This window comes from Phycodurus eques, chromosome 10 (genome assembly GCF_024500275.1).
Source record: "Phycodurus eques isolate BA_2022a chromosome 10, UOR_Pequ_1.1, whole genome shotgun sequence".
In the NCBI taxonomy this organism is placed as follows: Eukaryota; Metazoa; Chordata; class Actinopteri; order Syngnathiformes; family Syngnathidae; genus Phycodurus; species Phycodurus eques.
This window is the reverse complement of record NC_084534.1, coordinates 11,432,628-11,451,361: the sequence shown is the minus strand read 5'-3', so window position 1 is coordinate 11,451,361 and position 18,734 is coordinate 11,432,628. Positions and strand designations below refer to the sequence as shown.

Genomic DNA, 18,734 nt, shown 5'->3' with positions numbered 1-18,734 from the left:
TGTGATTGCGTCATGTCCGGGTGACGTGTCAATTTGTTTACAGGAGCCCCATGGGTCCCCCTGCACCCGTATGTCGCAGACATGGCTGTGGATATAACGCTACTTTTTAAAGCCTGTGTCAAAACCGTTAAAACCAGAAACAAGGCTATAGGCATAGGTTTTGATTCTACCAAAGATGAGATTTTCAAGCGGAGCAGACCCAAGTATGGCTTCTCTCCAAAGGCGAAAGAAGTGGTAAGTCTTTGCTCGAGGGAACCATGCTAGCGCTAACAAAAACTCAACCCATTAATTCGAGGTTAAAAATGTGACTCACGAAAGCGTGTCAATGTTTAACTGTGGGAATATTAGCACGCGGTGTTGCAAAACACCATTTCAAAGTGTTATCTTCGTTCCATGTGCAGGTAGTGTTGACATGCTCACATTAGCGTCCTACACTGACAGTGGGCTCACTACTCATTTATTTACAGGCACACTTGGACAGTGTGATGCAAAACTAATTTTCTCCGTTTTTCTTTGTCAGTAAAGTGACCTAATCGCATATACAGTTCAACCCTAATGCAAACTCTTACCTCTGCAACCTACATATTAATTAATGGTCCAATCATGTAAAGCACAAAAAAACATTTGCTATCTTTTTAAAGGCGTATTTATGAAAAAAAGTTACAGTATTGCCTGACATTTTTTAAAATCTATTTGATTAACCCTCTCAGACAATCTTCCATCCTTTTCTCTGCACCGCTTGTCCTCACAAGGTTATTTTCTGTTCCTGTTAGGCCTAATCTGTTTCGACCAGTTTTACTGATAATGAGAAACACCTTGCAGTAAAGATGTAGTTTTGGTTGTGCATACACATACACACGCACGCGCACACACACAGCCATATTAGAATTTGCACATTCACATTTTATTTTGTTATTTTTATTTTATTGATGATCATACTGTGGTTGAAAAAAAATCAGAAGAATACTCACTATTGACTCAGTACTTGAATAATTTTTTCACCTTGTACTTTTTACTCAACTAATTTTTTGGAGAACTACTTTTTAGTTTTACTTGAGTCACATTATTTTCAAGTAATCGTACTCTTACTTGAGGACATTATTTGGTTACTCTACCTACCTCTGGAGCGGACATTCTCTATTGCTACTCTTACGTTTAAGCAACATTTTTTGCTCATCAGACCATCCAGTGTCATGTTTGTTGAACTGGTCTTTTGTATTTTCGCGTTGAGGCGCTGTGGGTCGTGGCCCTGGTTGCGCAACCGAGAAGCACATGTAACATCGGTGACGAGAGTTGATCAGCTAATACATCTTGTATTAATTAGGAAATGTGCCTACTATTATCTAATTAGTTTACAGATGTTACTGTTAAATGTAACGGAGCGATGATAGGGATTATGTCACAACAAAGAATGAACTAACTTCAAATTCAGAAATGGCCAATAAAAACTGAAAAATATTGTACTTAATAGTTTCCTGGAGGATGCATTTGCATTTGGGATTAGCCTTTGGGGTTGGTAATAGTGAAAAATGAAGTGAAACAGACAATGATTTTTGTCAATTATTTTCCGGAATGAGAGTGCTTAAAGAAGAGGATGCTGTTCATGTGGCACAGCTTGAAGCAGGCATCAGGTGCAGGTGGAGATAGGCCTGGCTCAAGTTGGAAGCCAAAACAAAAAAGCAAAGAAATGAAGCACATTTAATTTTAATCTTAAATTTGTACATCAACATGGACTTGAGCGGTGTAAATAAGTTTTTCTGCGTGAAGAAAATTTACTTATTTTGGCTTATTGTACTCTTCAGAGTCTTTGGGGGCCCATGGGATCCCTCCAGACCCCCCTCCAATGTTTTTTGTTTGTTTGTTTTTTGGTCACCTTTTTCGTGCCTTTGGTCTTTGTTTGCATGTCTGATTTGGGATTTTTATATTCACAAAATTCGTTAAATATCTTTAAGACAAGTTGTTGAGGTTGTACGCCAAATATGTTTATATTATAAATGCTATAAAATCGAAAGCCTATCTGTGATATAATACTGTCCCTTTAGGTTGCTTGGTCTTGACCTGAATAATTTTAAAAATGCAAACAAATCTTTTTTTTTTCAGATATTCAAACGTGATTGTTTAATCTGTGTCGTGAAGATGGTTCACAGTCTGCGATTACCATCTCCAAGGTATTGACTGTTGAAGCTGTGTTGTTGAATCGATGTTCCTTGTATTAGTAAAGGCTAAAGCGTTGTGGTTTGTTCTTGAGTGGAGTAGGCAGATCTCAACCTCACCAAGTTTGCAATGTTTGGCTGATGCCCACAGTGGTTCTTTTATGAGATACTGCTTGTCCGTGAATGTAGGTGTTTGGTTATGTCAAGTCAGATCTAGTAAAGATATCCTTTATTATCGAAATGTATGTATATTTGAAGGGTCAGCCCATCAGTGAATGCGGCTGATACTAATATTGGGTCAGATTGTGTTATTCCAACATTCAACTTGCCCACATTGTCCAGCTGGGAGCTGCTTGCCGAACCCTCCTGTGAAGGCTGAATAGTGAGTTTAATATTACCCTTGTTTGACACTAACTTTATTGTAGTGCAGTACAATTGAAGCTCGAAAATCCCCTGCAGTCCTACAATTTGGTATTAATTCAGAAACCCACAAATGTGTCTATTTAAATGACTTGTTCATTTACTGTATATACTTGTGTACTGTATACTGAGTATCTTCAAAAGTATTCTCTAGTCAGGTCATGTATTCTAATCAGTCAGGTCAAACCAACATTAAAAATCATGACAGAAATAATGGGTGCTAATTTACTGTAATTAAATTACTTTATTGTAATTAGATTACTTCACACACACACCGAAACTTTAGAGCATGATTCGACACAACGCCGGCATGTTTACATACAACCGTTAGTGCTCGCACTCGCTTGCTAGGCTACGTAATGTTTTGTTGCCTGCTTGCGCGTCGTGTCGTATTAAAAGTACTTGAACATACCTCAAGCAATCCTTGAATGAAACTCCTCTCCTGAGCACCAGTGATCACCACTACATGTTTTTCGCCATTTTGTTCTTATAATGCACTGCGCGATCCATTGTTGTGGTCGCCATGGTAACAAGTGTATCAGGTCGCATTTGAGTTGACAAGATAAAGCCCAGTGACCGTAAAAGACGGGGTGAGGTGGTATCGGAATACAAGATTTTATCGCAATAGTCTGACATAGTGCAATCGTGAAAGACTAAATTTGTCTTGTCGTCTGATCCAGAAATTACGCGTTCTCTGTCTCAGACACGTTGTCTGTCCCACACCGCCGACATGTTTTTAAAAAATAACTTTATTGGCAGTCAGATATTTACAGTGCTACGTCAAAAGATACGCGACAAGGGTAAAAATAAACTAGCTTTTGGATACAAATATACTTTACACGATGGCGACGCTGAGTAAATGTCTATTGCGGTCATTGATCGGATCGGTGAATTATGACATTAAAGCAGTTCAGCCGATCAGCATAAATTCTAATTATCGGCTGATACCGATCAAGATTGATGTAAACATTGATGATGTCTATAAGACACCACAGGGAAAGATAACCGTTTATTGGACAGCATCACACTTTATTCACCCTATGGCTAACACTACATGGACAGACATTTGAGCAAATACCTCTGCTAGTTATAAACGCCACAATGCTTTGCGTTTTAATATATTACGGTAGCTTGAATAATACAAAATAAAACACTTTGGAAATTATATAACAACACTGAGCTGTTCTGTAAATTATTGCATCCAGGTAAGGGAAGAGGCATAGCTCACTAGCTAACTGCACACTGTAGTGGAAGAAATGGGTCAAATAAATAACCAACACTGAGTAATTTCTCTTCTAAAAATAGCCTCATCTTTGGATGATAAATCCAAGTCATGGCTGACATCTATTTCGCTGCGCTATGCGTTTAGCTCCACATTTGGACATTATATTTACTTATTACTGTTACATTCTGTTTACTTCTAGAAATTGCAAAAGTGGCATACAGCTATATTCTAAGTTATTATATTTATAATTATATTGTTTCCACATTTATTTGGTATTGATTTGTAGTACAGCCCACACTCAGAGGGTGGTTATGTTCTATGTCACTGGTTATTTGTTGCTGGGATAAAACAACATATTATGGTGTAATAGGGTGCAATGTCTAACTCCGACTAGCAGTGGACAGCATTTGCTGCCTTGCGTGCTGGGCCAACGTAGATTGGGCATTCTAAAGCGAAGAAGAGTCACACCCAATGTTTGAACAGCGGTGTGACAGCGAATGTCATGAACAACTGTTATGTTTTTATGTTTTACAAATAAAATAAAAACTTCCAAAATTAAACGTGTAATGGCAGACGAAGACAAATCCTTTCTACACCATGCTACACAAACGAAAGTGGAGCAGGAAAAGGTAAACTCTGATTGGCTTTTGTCAGGCACATTTCCACCATGTTTGATCGAGTAAATATGCTCACGGCTGATCACTGTAATTGACTTAAATTTATTAGCGCGATCATAGACTCGCCTAGGCCTCATCTCAAGGCCCCACTGCATGTAGGCACTGTGTTACTGTTCAAACTGTGCAGAATGATACAGAGGTTTACAATAATATTAGAAATACTGTACTTTTTAGGAATAAAACTTCTGCATGGGTTTTGATGAACACTTGGGCCTATTACTCTACTGCATTTTAATGTTAATCATTGTGATGGTATTTGGAGAGTATGTTTTTTAGGGTGTACTAAGAAAGTAAAAAAAAGGATTTAGAACCACTGCTCGAGAGTTGAACATACATGCTTTAACATATCAAAATTAAGGCAAACTGGTTGCTTTTACATTCTACAGTGGTTCACTTATTTGAATACTTTCACTATGAGTTTAGAAAGTCACTTTAACTTAAAATGTTTTTATTATGTGTGATATATCTTTTTAGTTTAATAAATTAGGCTTAGTCTTTCCCATCGACTGTAAAACATGACAGAAAATGCAACGTCGCCAAGAGTGAGTTCGGGAACCTTGACAAAAAACATTTCTGTTGTGTGTACCAATGAAGTGCAGGCATATATCAATATATCAATGGTTGGCAAAGGGCGATTGGCATTTTCCAACAAAAAATACTTTTGTCTATGTCATGAGGGTTGCTTATACAGCAAGGAGTTCTTTGCCTAACATGAGCTCCATGAAAACAAACCTCTTCAAAGGCGCCTTGAAGAAGCACTTTACATTTCCCTCAGGGAGTCTGGACTTTAAGTTGTGCCTGATCGCAACCATCAAACATGAGCCCACTCACCTCAGTCCTGCACAACCAAGTTTCTGTTATGTTATGTTACATTGGTATTAGAAATGGTGGTTTAATAAAAGCAGCGGTGCTGATTCAAAGAAACCCTACTCTATCCTGTGGTGCGGGTCTCCTGCTCTCTTCCCCCCCTATTGCTGTTTCACTCACATTGCACATATCATCTCCAACCATCTCAGTGGAGAAATTTAAATTGCCAGTTAGGAATGTCCTGACTGCTTAGGGTTGTATTGCGGTTTTCTCCCACGTCTGACATGGCCAAGCATTTTTCTTTTGTGTGTGAGTCCTCTCTTCACATGCACGATTCCATAAACATACTGGAATAACATTTGCTTTCTGCTCTCGAACAATTTCTTGGGGAAAGCCGATCCTCCCAAGAGCCAGTGATTAAAGGTGGAAGATCAAAACTGAAAAAATATTAAATTAGGTCCCCGGCAACAATGTTGACGGCCGGCACCTAATGTGCAACAGATGTGGGTGCCCTTTCTAGACATGCAGAATGCTCTTTGCAGCTTCACAAAAATAGAGAGAAACATATTGCATTTGACAGATGCGGAGCACATTCTCGACTAAAATCCAGCTCATTTAAAAAGAAATCGTAACTAAACAGCATTGCAACCTAGACTAGATCGACTGCATTAGAGTGTGGTCAGGGGAATCTTTCCCCTCAAAGAGGTCGCTTGAGGGCACTGTGATCTTCATTTCACTGTTCACCTTGTCCCTCTCCACAGCATGCTTCCCTTCTCAAGTTTAAATGGTGGAGGTCACTCTGAAATTGTTAAATTGTGTGGAGGGAGTGGTGCCTGATTCCCTGCTGTGCCTTTAATATCGGCATTCCAAAACTGGCTCCTCCAGCACTCTTTGACAGCTTTCAAAACTGTGACCTTCTGTGTAGCACTGTCGTCATACTGGGAGAGTTTGCTTATAATTTCATGTACTCTATAAATTTAGGAGATTTTTAAATGAGAGTTTGGCTAACTTAATGTCTAATTTACCAATTTTAGTCCTTAACAATGTGTGATGTTAGCTGTACTAAGATTGTTTTTCTGTAGTGAGGATAAGCAGAACAGAAAATGGATGGAACTGAACGGTTTAAGGCAAACCCTACAGGTCTCTGCTCTTGTCTTTCTTGTTCTTTGGCCATTTTTATCTGGGTGTTCTTTCTCTGAATCAGTTCTTGGGACTGTGTACTTATATTAAAATGTCTTTACAGTACTGGTAATACTTTCTCACATTCTCCTTATCATGCCAAGACATATTTTACTTAAGAAAAATCTAATGGCACAGCACCAACAAAAGTCACAAAAAGTGTATATACTGAAATAATGATATCTCGTCGAAATTTACTCACACATTTACGTACTCTGTGTGAAATCTGGGCCTGTTTAGTCAAACACAAAGCTGATAGGTACTCAGAGAAAGCCGTGGCTTATTCTCTTGTATGAATGGCCACAGGACGAACAGGACGAACAAAGTTGCATTATTTCTCGTAAATACATAGGTTTTGGACTAATTAAGTGACATTAGATCATTTACCCCAGCATACCTAATGATCTCTCACATCACACTAATGTGTGTGGGCATCACTGTCTTTAAATTCTAAGTGACAAGCCACCAATAGGAGAAAAGCTTCACTTGAATGATGTAACATATTGTAATGTAGATTTATTTGCTCCATTCATGCAGGACTGTTGTGCTGCCTGTCAAATTAGGATCACTTTGTATTGCAGTTTTATCAGCATTATTCTTCAATCTGTATATGAACAAGGCTAAAAACATTAGCCATTTGACCCGCCTTTCCCCCTGTAAGTGTGTCGCATTGACGATGACTTCACAGAAGCTTCATGCAGTGTCACTATGACAACCAGATTCACGGAGGGGAATGCAATGTGCCCTGGAAAACGAGAAGAGCTTAATCTATAGGCTGCTGAAAAAAGAAAGGCCAAACTTCCATGGGAGATTTACATGAGCTTCAAAATAAAATCAACATGTCTTCACTGTTAAGGTCTCCTTCTGCATCAGACCTGCATAATTAAATCCACCATAGCATGGCGTCAGTATAAATAGCCTTGAGGATTTAAACTGAATCAAGTTAGTCATCATCTAATTCTGTCAGTTACCTGGATTTAACAAAACAAAAGAGACATTCAAGCCATTTGGAAAAAATCTGCTAACTAAGCCCTTTCTCTTGTCTTGCTCATAATAATCCCTCCTGATGGTTTGTTTGGGCTCAGTCAGGGCTGCAGGTCCAACGAGAAAGTGAGGAGGTAAACTGGGGGTCTTTGGTGATGGAGAGATTAGATTTAGCCCGGCAGACTGTCTCCTCCTCATTGAGTCACAAGCTGTCTCACATACATGCACACACACCGAAGCAGTAGCGCAAACACACAGTGTTGCATGTTCATCCACACACATGCAGCCCTATGCACAAGGCCACCTCCTTCCTCATTGTTGAGGAATTACTTGCTCTTTATGGTCTTAAATTACAAGAGCAATTGATCCCACTGACCCCCTGCAAGCCCTTGAGTTTGTGCTGAGAATCCGAGCTCCAATGTATACACACTGGAGACAGCTCAACCCCCAGAGCAGCACTCTTGACACACCCCAGTGTGCCCCTTTCTCACACACACACACACACACACACACACACACACACACCCATACACACCACCACCACCACCACTCCTGTCTGGCATTTTCATTTCATTCAAGATCTTGGATTGAGCACTACCTGCTGACGAAAAAGTGGATTACAATGTGTATATTTCTCAAATACTCACATTACAACTCAGTACAAACGCTGAGGTTCCGGAACACTAGTCCAAAATTATCTGTTCTAGATTCAGAGTGGAATCAAGTGTTAGTGTGATGACTGCATTTGCTTTTCTCTTGCTTATCATTCCAAGTTGTCGCTCAAACCTAAAAAGAAGTTAATCACTGGAAAATATGAAATCAAAACACTCAGCCTTAACTTTATCAAGTCAAAATGGGCATGGGTCATGCTGGAAAAGGTATTTAGACCCCTGCTAGAGCCTTTCGGTTTTGAATGTGAGTCGTCTTCACATAAATTCCTGTATATTCTCATTCACCCTTAAGGCGTCTTTATTATGAGGCGCCGTTAGGGACATTATTCAGGATTACCTCTCACACTTACTGTATACATGCTTTCACACACACACAAACTACTGAAAGGCTCTCATGCGCACGAGTCTTACTTCCATGAAGACTACTCAAACACTCTCATTAACACTACTCAAAGGCATTCATGCGAGCACGTCAATCACATTCTCGCACACGTCACTGGCATTCACGAGTTCATGTCAATCATGCTCATGCGCACGTCAATTATGCTCACATGTGAATAGTGTAAACCTTTTATTCGGTAGTTCAATTCAAAAAGTGAAATTATAGAGATTGCACTGCACACAATCAAGTGAAGTATTTCATGTTTAAAATATTTATTATTTTGATGATTATAGCACATAGCAAATTTAAAAAATTCCCCATATTGAGAAACTAAAATATAACGTCAATCAAAATACTGAATTAATTCAAGAAATAAAGTGATTTTTAACATAGAAATTAGGCTAGAATTTGAACTCTAAAAAGTACTTCATGCTGTGATGACGTACTCCGTGTTCCCCTCGTTTCTACATACCACCTACGCCGCCCGCCTTCTTGGTCGATTTTGCTGTATAATTAAACGCATCGTCTGGTCATCTAGGTCCATTTGTTCAAGAAGACACTGTTTCACGGTCGCCATTGTTGTTGCTTTGTTCCTTGTTCCGGGAAGGAAAGTTAAAAACGGCTACCGGAAATTGCCATAAAATGCAGAGGAAACTCCACCCTGTGGTGCCCTAGCCAATACCAGCCGTAGCGACACCCCCGACTTGGAGGAGAACTGCAGCGCACTTTCAAAACAGCGCACGTGGGTTGTATTCAAGTATAAAGGCAAACTGCGCGGTGGATAGCCGCAGGGACTTCAGCACCGTCACAGCCCGCGCGAGTATAAAGAAGCCTTTAGTTGAAGTTGGACCAGAGGCACGTCTAGGATCAGAGCTTTAGAGGTGCTGGGATTCTTTTCTAGGGGTGCCGCAGCACCCCCAGAAATGGGCTAGAAACGCCTATGCCAGTCAGTTAGCTATGTCGTAGCACCCTGGCTTTAACATTATCACATGTACATGTACATGACAACTATAAATCCAATTCAAACAGAGGACAGTGATACTGTCTGACCGCCTGAGTCGCTTCTTAGCTACAAAAACAACAACAAAAACATCAGTTAAATCCTACCTAACAACATAAACAGTGACATACAAATACATGCAGCAAAAAGAATGACTGGTAATGATAATAGTGAGTTGATATTAGGTGATTGAAATTAATAAATATGATACATATCCTGGTTTAAGCCGAGCACTATTGGTAAAGCAGTCCATTTTTGAGGCAATGGGGGGCCTGTGTTTTTGTTGTTAAAATATGACATGAAAAACCATTACTGTGGTTTTACACTTCTCTAGATTGTTTAAAAATGACATAGTTTAATAATAAAATATTAAAATTGTGGGGGATCTCTCAAATTTTAGGGGTGGTGGGATTATTATAGGAGTGCATCAGCACTCCCAAAAATGGGCTACAAATGCCCATGGGCTAGACCTTGTTTTAAATATGCCAAAGCAGTAAGCAAATTGCACGTAATTTATTTGATGCTTGCTGAGCTATAATCTCATGATCATGCATGGCGGCGGTTTGAACTAGAGAGCTATAGTTTTCCGGAATATTGTGGTCAAATTCCTATAACAGAAGGACTTCAAGGACATTTGACTTCAGCGGTTCCACTGAACAGAAAAATAAGAGCCATTGGGAGAAAACTAAAAATATCATCGAATGCTGAGATCAGACTAAACAAATGTAGCCTAATTTGGACCCAACAGAAACGTCACAGACAAACGTTCACTGTCATGGCCGATCATTTGCATTGGGTGTCCCCAATCAAGCGACGTTACCGGCTGTAGTGTGACAATGATTGCCGATCTGGCGTCTAGGACGCCCTACGACCACGATGCAGAAAGTCTGACGTCAGAATTTTTTTGTTTTACTGCATAGTGTGACATGTCCTACATGGTCCCACGATTGTGCCTAGAGATTGACAAATAGTGTGACTGAGCGTCCAAACGCCTGTGTCTTCTTGACCCGCACACTCTCCCTCTCTTTTCTGCCGAGTGCGGATGCAGGGAGCGCCGGTACCGGGAGCGCGCGCCTTGCGCTTGTCGCTTCTGCGGAGCCAAGCTTCGGTTAACCTCGTGGTTCCCACACTTGTGTCCCGCATCCCCGTGAACTGTTTGGCTGCTGCCTGGGCTCTTTCTTCTGGTCCTGCCTCCTGAAAGATCTGTGCCGTCGGACCGTGCTCTCGGTGACGGCACGTGATGATCGGGCGGGGTCTGGTCGGTGTCATACTTGTAGTGTGGCCACTCGTCCGGTCCAAGACACAGAATAAATTTAGGACACCGTGTCTTGTAATCTGACATTGCGACCATCACGCTCGACAAGAAAAGTCGTGTAGTCTGACCTCGGCATAAGAGACTTTTGTTCTATTTAGTAACTAAAAATGACTGAGGCCAAAGAGCTTTCCTGATATGTAAATACCAATTTTAGCGTCACGTCTGGTTTTCTCATTCCAGTAGACAGCACGCAACACAGACCATGTTTAGAAAGTTTTTGGACCAAAAGACTAATTCAGCTCACCCTTTAATAGGCCCTCCAAGCTTAACGGCTCCAAACAACAATTAACTCCTGACCCCAAATAATTGTATTATTACAAGGGTCGGCTTCCCTGGGTTAGCGGGCAACGTCGCACAACCAAGAAAAGAAAATCTATGTCTCCAACAAATCGCCTAGCCAAGTAAATTCTGACACCTTTTTTTTTTCCCTCGCATTTGCAGAGTCTGCTCAAATAAAACTTCACTTCAGGTCTCTGTGATGGTAGAATGGATGTTTAGAGATATTATTAGACAGCTGGTGCCAGATTACTGCTTACAGACAGTTAGGCAATTAGGTAATTGGTGTTGTTAGAGTGGAAAGGTTGAAGGCTGAAAACATTATGCTATCATAATAATCTCCCACGCTCATGGACTCCCGTCACAGTCAAAGCCATTGTGTCATTTTTCAATCCTTAGCTTGTCCGAGTTCTGTCTTCTGCGGAGTCCAACAGAGCCAGCTGTGTGAGGGTCTGCACACCCAGCAGAACTCTGTGGACAGGGAAGCAAATTGGTATTTTTTAATATTTGACTGAATTACAGGGGCAAATATTGAATTGAAGCATGTTTCCTTTGGTTTCCCTGTGCACATATACACTCAGCGATAAATAGAAACACATCCTGAATTTAAAGCTTATTTGCAATCACTCTGTCAGTGCTCTGTGTGCAGTAGCTCACCTTTTTATTTATAAGAGCTGCTTGACGGGGAAATGGAAAGTTAAAATTTAGTGCGTCCCACATGCTGATGAATTGTCAAAGGTAAATATTGTGAATTCACGGCCACGGGTGGACGTTGGTCACCTGTCATTTTCAATAAGATCAAGATTAGACATTTTAGTCTTGTTCTGCCCAAAAGTAAGAAATGTGCTTATGGTAATTTGATGCTGTGACATGCTTATAATGACACTGAGTTATGTTTTTCTCACTGTATTTTCCTAGATCATTAACATCACCAAGCTGAAAGACTTTTTACTACAACACAGGAAGGATTATGTGAGTGCGGGAAGGTAAGCCTCAGCCACCAACTATAGCAAATGTCACAAAATGTGACAGAGAATGATTTGATGCAAGTGATGCAAGTCAAATGCATGTATGCGTCTGGTTAGCCCTAGCCGGCAGTGTGGTCTTTAACTGCAGTCTCCACTCTAGTGCTCTGCAATAATTGAAGTGCAACCATGCAGAGAAAGATTAACGTCCCAGAAAAACAGTAGGACTTCCTCTCAACAAGTCTGGACCACAACACATTAACTAACATCAAGATGTCTGTAGTTCGGTGGAGCCTGATTTTCAAACGCAGTGGGAAAAAACATCAAGAATCCATTTCTGTGTGTGCAGCCAGGTGTCATCTACGTTCACTCTTCCTGCAATCTGATTTTCTGCTTCCTTCTTACTCCGCCACTTTGACTCTGTTTTGACTAGAATCTTTTTTTATTTGGCTCCCTTGACCTTCCTTTGATCAAAAGGTGAAAAGAGCTATGTCTTCCATTCATTCTGTCCGATATTTTCAGAATAGACATAATCAGAACGCTGTAAAAACTAAACAAATGATTGGTAACTGCCTTGTGTATATCTTAGTTTGCACAGAAGTTCAGCTTCATCTGAACTTCCCCTTACGTTTTTACAATTCACGGTATTGATGATTGTTGTCATGTATTTTACAGTCTCATCTCATCAGATCTCACCCGCATGACGGATAGCGAACGTGATCAGATTGACCAGGATGCCCAAATCTTCATGAGGACATGTTCCGAGGCCATCAAACAACTACGCACTGCAGGTGTGTAGCATCTGCAGTGATTTGAGATTTGGGATCATCTAAGTTACATTTTTACATTACAGTGTATTTGTATGCTTTCTAGCTGAGAAGCAGGTCACATCAGCCCAGACTAAAGAGCACAGGGGCGCAGTCTTGGACCTCATTGAAATGTATTTGAAAGGTGAGTTGATGCAACAGAAAATGGGATGTTAGCTGCTCCATAACAAAGGACTGTATGGCGCTTAAAATCTTTCTACTGGCCTGAATGTGCATGTTTGGAATGCTTTAAAAGGAGTATGTAAGCTGTACTCAGAGCAGAGGGCCATTAGAGTCAAGAGGATGGTGGACAAGAAGAGACTGTGAGTATTTGTTTCTGTTGTTGTGACTTATCCTCCTTTCCTGATTGTAAAGATGTGAGGCTCTTGATTTCAGGTCAAGACTGGGATCTGATCAGCACAGTCGTGTCGAGAAAATAGTGGATGAGGAGCCCAAGGAGGAAAAGACAGTGAAGGAGGAAAGCTCTGGTATGTTCGTAAATTCAGTTTATTTGACGTCTGCATGCTATTTATTATTATAATTGTCTTTTTTATCACACTGAGAGTTGAATTTCCGCTGAGTGATTTATGATCGCCTTGTTTTTGGAATTGCTAATTCACCATGAGGAGGTTCAAAGTAAATGTGAATCTTAAGAATGAAAGAGTTACATTTGAATTTTGTTTGACAAAGTCTCATTTACCCATCCGGTTTTAAAGGGGATATATTATGATGCTTTTTTTCCCAGGTGTCTTAATAAAAGGCCTCTTGACATTCTTCAGTCAAGATACACATACACACAGAATAGAGAATTACAGCACACTTAGGGCACGCTGGTTGAAATGGTTTGGTTTTGGTGGGATGATCTGTTTCATACAAACGAACCACAGTTCAACCTGCACCCCTGAGCCAGTGGTCTTTCGCTACCATGTAAAAGTTGAGCGGAGCTTGGGCGATGTGGCTAAGCGAGTTACTTGCCAAACAGTCCATTTTCTGAAGAGAAAAGCGAACCCCTATAAAAGACATTTTTATCACCAAGCCGCAGAATTACATTTGTCAAATAGTCTGCGGCTCTGTGCATGTGGCAACCCCCCTGTCCCGGTTATCAGACGCGAACGCAGATAATGCTGTGCTAACACTGCAGCGCTGCTTAACTTTTGGATTTGACACGACAGTGTTTCTGTGTTGTCCGGCGGCCGGACTCCAGCTGCCACTTCTAAGGGGCTGACCTTCCCCCAGCTTAGCAGTATTATGGAAATTTGCCTATTTTAAAATAGGCAGCTTTAGCAGATATACTCGATTGTTCAATTTCACACGTGATGGTTGGGCATGCGCTCCGAAGACCCAAACTATTTGCATAAAAGTAAATCAAATTTTCCACAATATGTGAGCTTTAATGCATGCAATTTGTTTTCACCCCAAATAATGATGTGCCTAGAAAAACATGTTCTTCTACAGGCAACTGAGGCTATGTTCACAGTGCAGGTCTATTCGGATTAGTTTTTTATTTTTTTTCCCCAATGTGACGTATCTTGAGTTTTTCATCTCAATGGGAGCAGTACAGTTGAGATTTTTTTCCATTGTCGACCCAGGCCTCTTCCATATGTGGATATAAATCAGATATTTCTCCAAAGCAAGTGCAATATGGAAGCTCACGGCGCGGTCATCTGGCTTCAATGTCATCAAAAGGCGACGGATGTCAAGATTATTCGACAAAACAGACAGCAAACAGCAGACAAAGGAGCAGAAAACAGTCATTTCCAAAAAGAAGATGATTTACAACTGATAAATATAAGAAAATGTTGGCTCCAGTTGTACAAAATCCTCGAAATTGCCACAAATGCATCATGACCAGACCGCCACGAGGGGCCACATTTACTTTTGTATACACGCTGCTTCGCAGTTGTGCGCAAGCGTGTGACATCACAGACTCATTCCGGCCACAGTTCAAGTCGTATTTGTTATTGTAATGTTAACAAGTAAACAAGTGCTTCGACTTGAACAAAACATCCTAAATGGGATCATGCCCTGCAGTGTGAATGTAGCCTAAGGCGCACTGTAATGAAATAAACTGTTTATGGATTCACGGTCACTCAGTAAATCTTTGTGTGATTTAGACAAGAGTGCAACAGAGGTGTTGGACCAAAGCATCAACCTGTGGGAGGAAGGCAAAGTGGAGGATGAGCTCTCTCCTGAGGAGATCCAAATGGTTTGTGGCACTGGAAACTTCATTGTGTCCCACCAGAATACTAATCCGGTATATGCGCAGCCTACTTCCGCATTTGACAACACGGGTAAAAGCACTTCCTCCTCACTCGGGTGAATGGCGAATGGGACCGTTTCAAAGTACACACAGGAACTTTCGAAGTCTACAATGTCTTTTTTTTTTTTTTTTTTTTTTTAAACACAAACTCTCACCGCAGAGCCACCAAAATAACTATAGCCGATGTTTATGCTTTGTTTGTGTTTCCATATATCATATTTGTATAAATGAATTATATACATGTATTTAACGTTTGTCCGAAGACACCAGCCATAAACAAAACAGAATTTTAGCAAGTTCGGCTACAAACTACCATGTCATCACCTCGTTATGCTCGATAGCGCAGCATGTACACGAAGTCAGCCGTCCCATTTTGCACATTGGTCACGTGACGTTCCGCATATAGCGGATTGGCAATGCAGTTTTTCACCACTGTTATGTTTTGTGTGCTGAACACAAAAAGTCAACATTTCTATTTGGAACTCAACGTGTGACGAACATGGCATCGTCTGACATGGTTAGAAGTTTATTAGATGTTATGTCAAAGGCTCGAAGTGTTGGGCGTTGCATGTTGCATGCGTCTACCTCGCACGCAGTTTCTGGGTTCCGGTCTCAGCTCGGGCCTTTCTGTGTGGAGTTTGGATGCTCTCCCTGTGCCTGTGTGGGTTTTCTCCAGATACTCTGGCTACCTCCCACATTCCAAAATCATGCATTTTATGTTAATGTAAGACTTTTCAGGTGGTGTGACTGTGAGTGTGTATAGTTGTGTGTCTATATATGTCCTGCGAGTAGCTGGCGACCAGTCCAGGGTGTACCCCGCCTCTCGCCCAGTCAGCTTTTCAAGCTCCAGTTCACTGGTTACCCTGAACAGGATAAGTGGTAACAATTGATAGATGGATAGCTTGAAGGGTTAATGAAACCGTAATTGACCTTACCGGTGGGATACATTGTGGTTGTCTATTTTGCATTATTTATGTGTTGCAGCATGCAGGACTAAGTCCTGAGTGATTGTCATTTGTATCTGTGCAGTTTGAGCAAGAAAATCAGAGGCTGATCAGTGAAATGAGCAACCTAGTAGATGAAGTGAGGTGAGTCACCAGTGGTCAGCTATTGTTACCGCTTAAAAATTATTTCATTGTCCAACTATGTACTAGAGAATTCCATAAAGAACACTAGAGGAACCATTTTCTAATTGTGTATTTAACTCTTGCTTCCTTCCACCAGGCAAATTGAGGGGAAGGTGGTCGAAATCTCAAGGCTGCAGGAAATCTTTTCTGAGAAAGTCCTCCAACAAGTAAGCTACAGCTCCTACCGGTGTCAACATGAGAGTTTGTATTTATTTTATTACTAACACGTCGCTCCTCACTTGTCATGGCAGGAGACTGAAATTGATAACATTCATCAGTTGGTGGTTGGCGCAACAGAGAATGTGAAAGAAGGCAATGAGGATATACGGGAGGTGAGGTTCAGAAACACAACACGTGCTTCAGATGTTTGTAGTTTCTGGTGTAAAAAGTCACTCTTGTTTTTCTCACAAGGCGATCAAAAACAATGCTGGCTTCCGTGTATGGATTCTCTTCTTCCTGGTGATGTGCTCTTTCTCACTGCTCTTCCTGGATTGGTATGACAGCTAACAAGCCCACCACCATGGACCGTGGCATGATGCCAGGTTGTCCAGCACAGTCACATTGTGATGAAGAAGTGATGACATCAATGGACTAGTAGATTTATCGTGTTGGACTTTAAAGACACCAGACTCTTAAGAGTCTTGTGGCCTCTTCACCAGAATTATTTATCTGCTTAACATAAGTTAAAGGCAGCCTCTGTGGATGGAGCCACACTTGGATTGAGCACTACGTCCGCTTTTCGGATGGCGTTATGGTCTTGGGAAGCAAGCGATTTATAAAAGGCTAACGTCATTGACTGATAAACAGGCCTATGATCCTTTTTAACAATCTTAATGTATCTGAAGGTTCCCCTTAGACTCGAATTGCATCGGCTTTGCAATCTTGTTTTTGTTATAACATAACAATCGTGCATCCATAAATCCAACTCCACTGTCAGACTGGGAATGTTTTGCCTTCAGCACCAGAATGTGTGCCCATTAAAGCAACTCATCGCTCACAGTGTCATCTCAGAGGTTTCAATGGCATTTTCTACCATTGTTCTTGACTTCTTGACTTGCAATTTAATAACAGTTTTTTTTTTGTTTTTTTGTTTTTTATAAATATGTCAGGTTTTCAGACAAGATTGAGAGCAGCAAATAGACAAGGCCTGTTTTGGTTAGTGTTTACTGAAGGAGATGAGTCCATCAGCTGTATTTATTATACATAGTATTCCTCATCTATTGGGATACAGATCTATAGAGCTCTACACGTTTCCCCTGCTAATCACGGGGGACAGAGACCGAGACCTGTAGGTGCCACAAGATGGCAGAAAAAGCACTTAATTGACTTCAAAATAGTTCCTTTGCACCAACACGATGCCAAATTAATACTTTGTTTTGGCCTGACAATAAAAGCAGCAAATAGGTGAGTTTTTCCACAAATAGCTGAGACCAAGTCAAAACAAATGCAGCTAATAGGTGCATTTACAGATGTCGAACCACACATACAGTATCTTATGCCCTGATGTTGTGTACATTGTGTATATTATATTACATACTAATACAAACTCCCAATTGCAATGAAGTTGGGATATTGTGTAAAACGTAAATGAAAACAGAGTATTTGCAAATTCTTTTCAACCATTTATTTCATTGAGCACACTACAAAGACAAGATATTTGTTCAAGCTGATGACTGTTATTTTTTTTTTTGCAAATATTCTTTCATTTTGAATTTGATGCCTGCAACATGGTCCAAAGAAAGCTGGGACATGGGCAACGAAAGACGGGGGAAATTGAGAAATGCTCAAAAAACACCTGTTGGGAACATTCCACTTGTGAACTGGTTCATTGGAATTAATTGGTGAGTATCGTGATTCGGTATAAAAGGAGCATCTCTGAAAGGCTCAGTTGTTCACTAGCAAGGACGGGGCGAAGTACACCACTTCGTGAACAACTGCGTGAGCACATGGTCTTTTAACAGTTTAGGAACAATATTTCTCAACGTTCAATTGCAAGGAATGTAGAGATTTCATCATCTACCGTCCATAATAACAAAAGATTCAGACAATCTGGAGAAATCTGCAAATACAGGGCAAGGCCGAAAACCAACATTGAGTCCCCGTGCTCTTTGATCCCTCAGGCAGCACTGCATTGTGTAAAGGATATGCCACGTGGGCTCAGGAACACTTCAGGAAACCATTCTCACTTAACACAGTTTGTTGTTGTAGCTACAAACTCAAGTTAACACGCTACCATGAAAAGCGAAAGCCATATTCTGTCAACAACACCAGCAGTCCAGACCTGTCTCACATTGCAAATGCAAACTATGACAATGGAGACCCCGGACTGTTGAGCAACTGAAGTTGTACATCAAGCAAGAATGGCAAAGATTTCCACCTGCAAAGCTTCAACAATTGCTGTAAATGTTAAGTGCCTGTTTAAATGTATTTGTATTATGCGTTGAAAGGACCCCCTTGAAAATGACATGATGCATCTCAAGGGACTAT

General features: G+C 40.8%; 1 protein-coding gene across 2 annotated transcripts; it reads left to right on the top strand.

Annotated features, from left to right (window-relative positions):
- The first annotated feature begins 48 nt into the window (after positions 1 to 48).
- On the top strand, positions 49 to 18,717 carry stx18 (syntaxin 18). 2 transcript variants are annotated; one of them, XM_061689061.1, is made up of 11 exons: positions 49 to 234; positions 12,008 to 12,075; positions 12,730 to 12,845; positions 12,928 to 13,005; positions 13,117 to 13,183; positions 13,257 to 13,348; positions 14,975 to 15,066; positions 16,150 to 16,208; positions 16,345 to 16,414; positions 16,499 to 16,579; positions 16,659 to 18,717. In XM_061689061.1, the coding sequence occupies exons 1-11, from the start codon at positions 82 to 84 to the stop codon at positions 16,752 to 16,754; spliced, it is 972 nt and encodes a 323-aa protein (XP_061545045.1). In that variant the 5' UTR covers positions 49 to 81; the 3' UTR covers positions 16,755 to 18,717. The 2 variants fall into 2 exon arrangements, with proteins under 2 accessions (XP_061545045.1, XP_061545046.1); XM_061689062.1 differs by lacking the exon at positions 49 to 234 and adding an exon at positions 2,108 to 2,168.
- Positions 18,718 to 18,734: the final 17 nt, after the last annotated feature.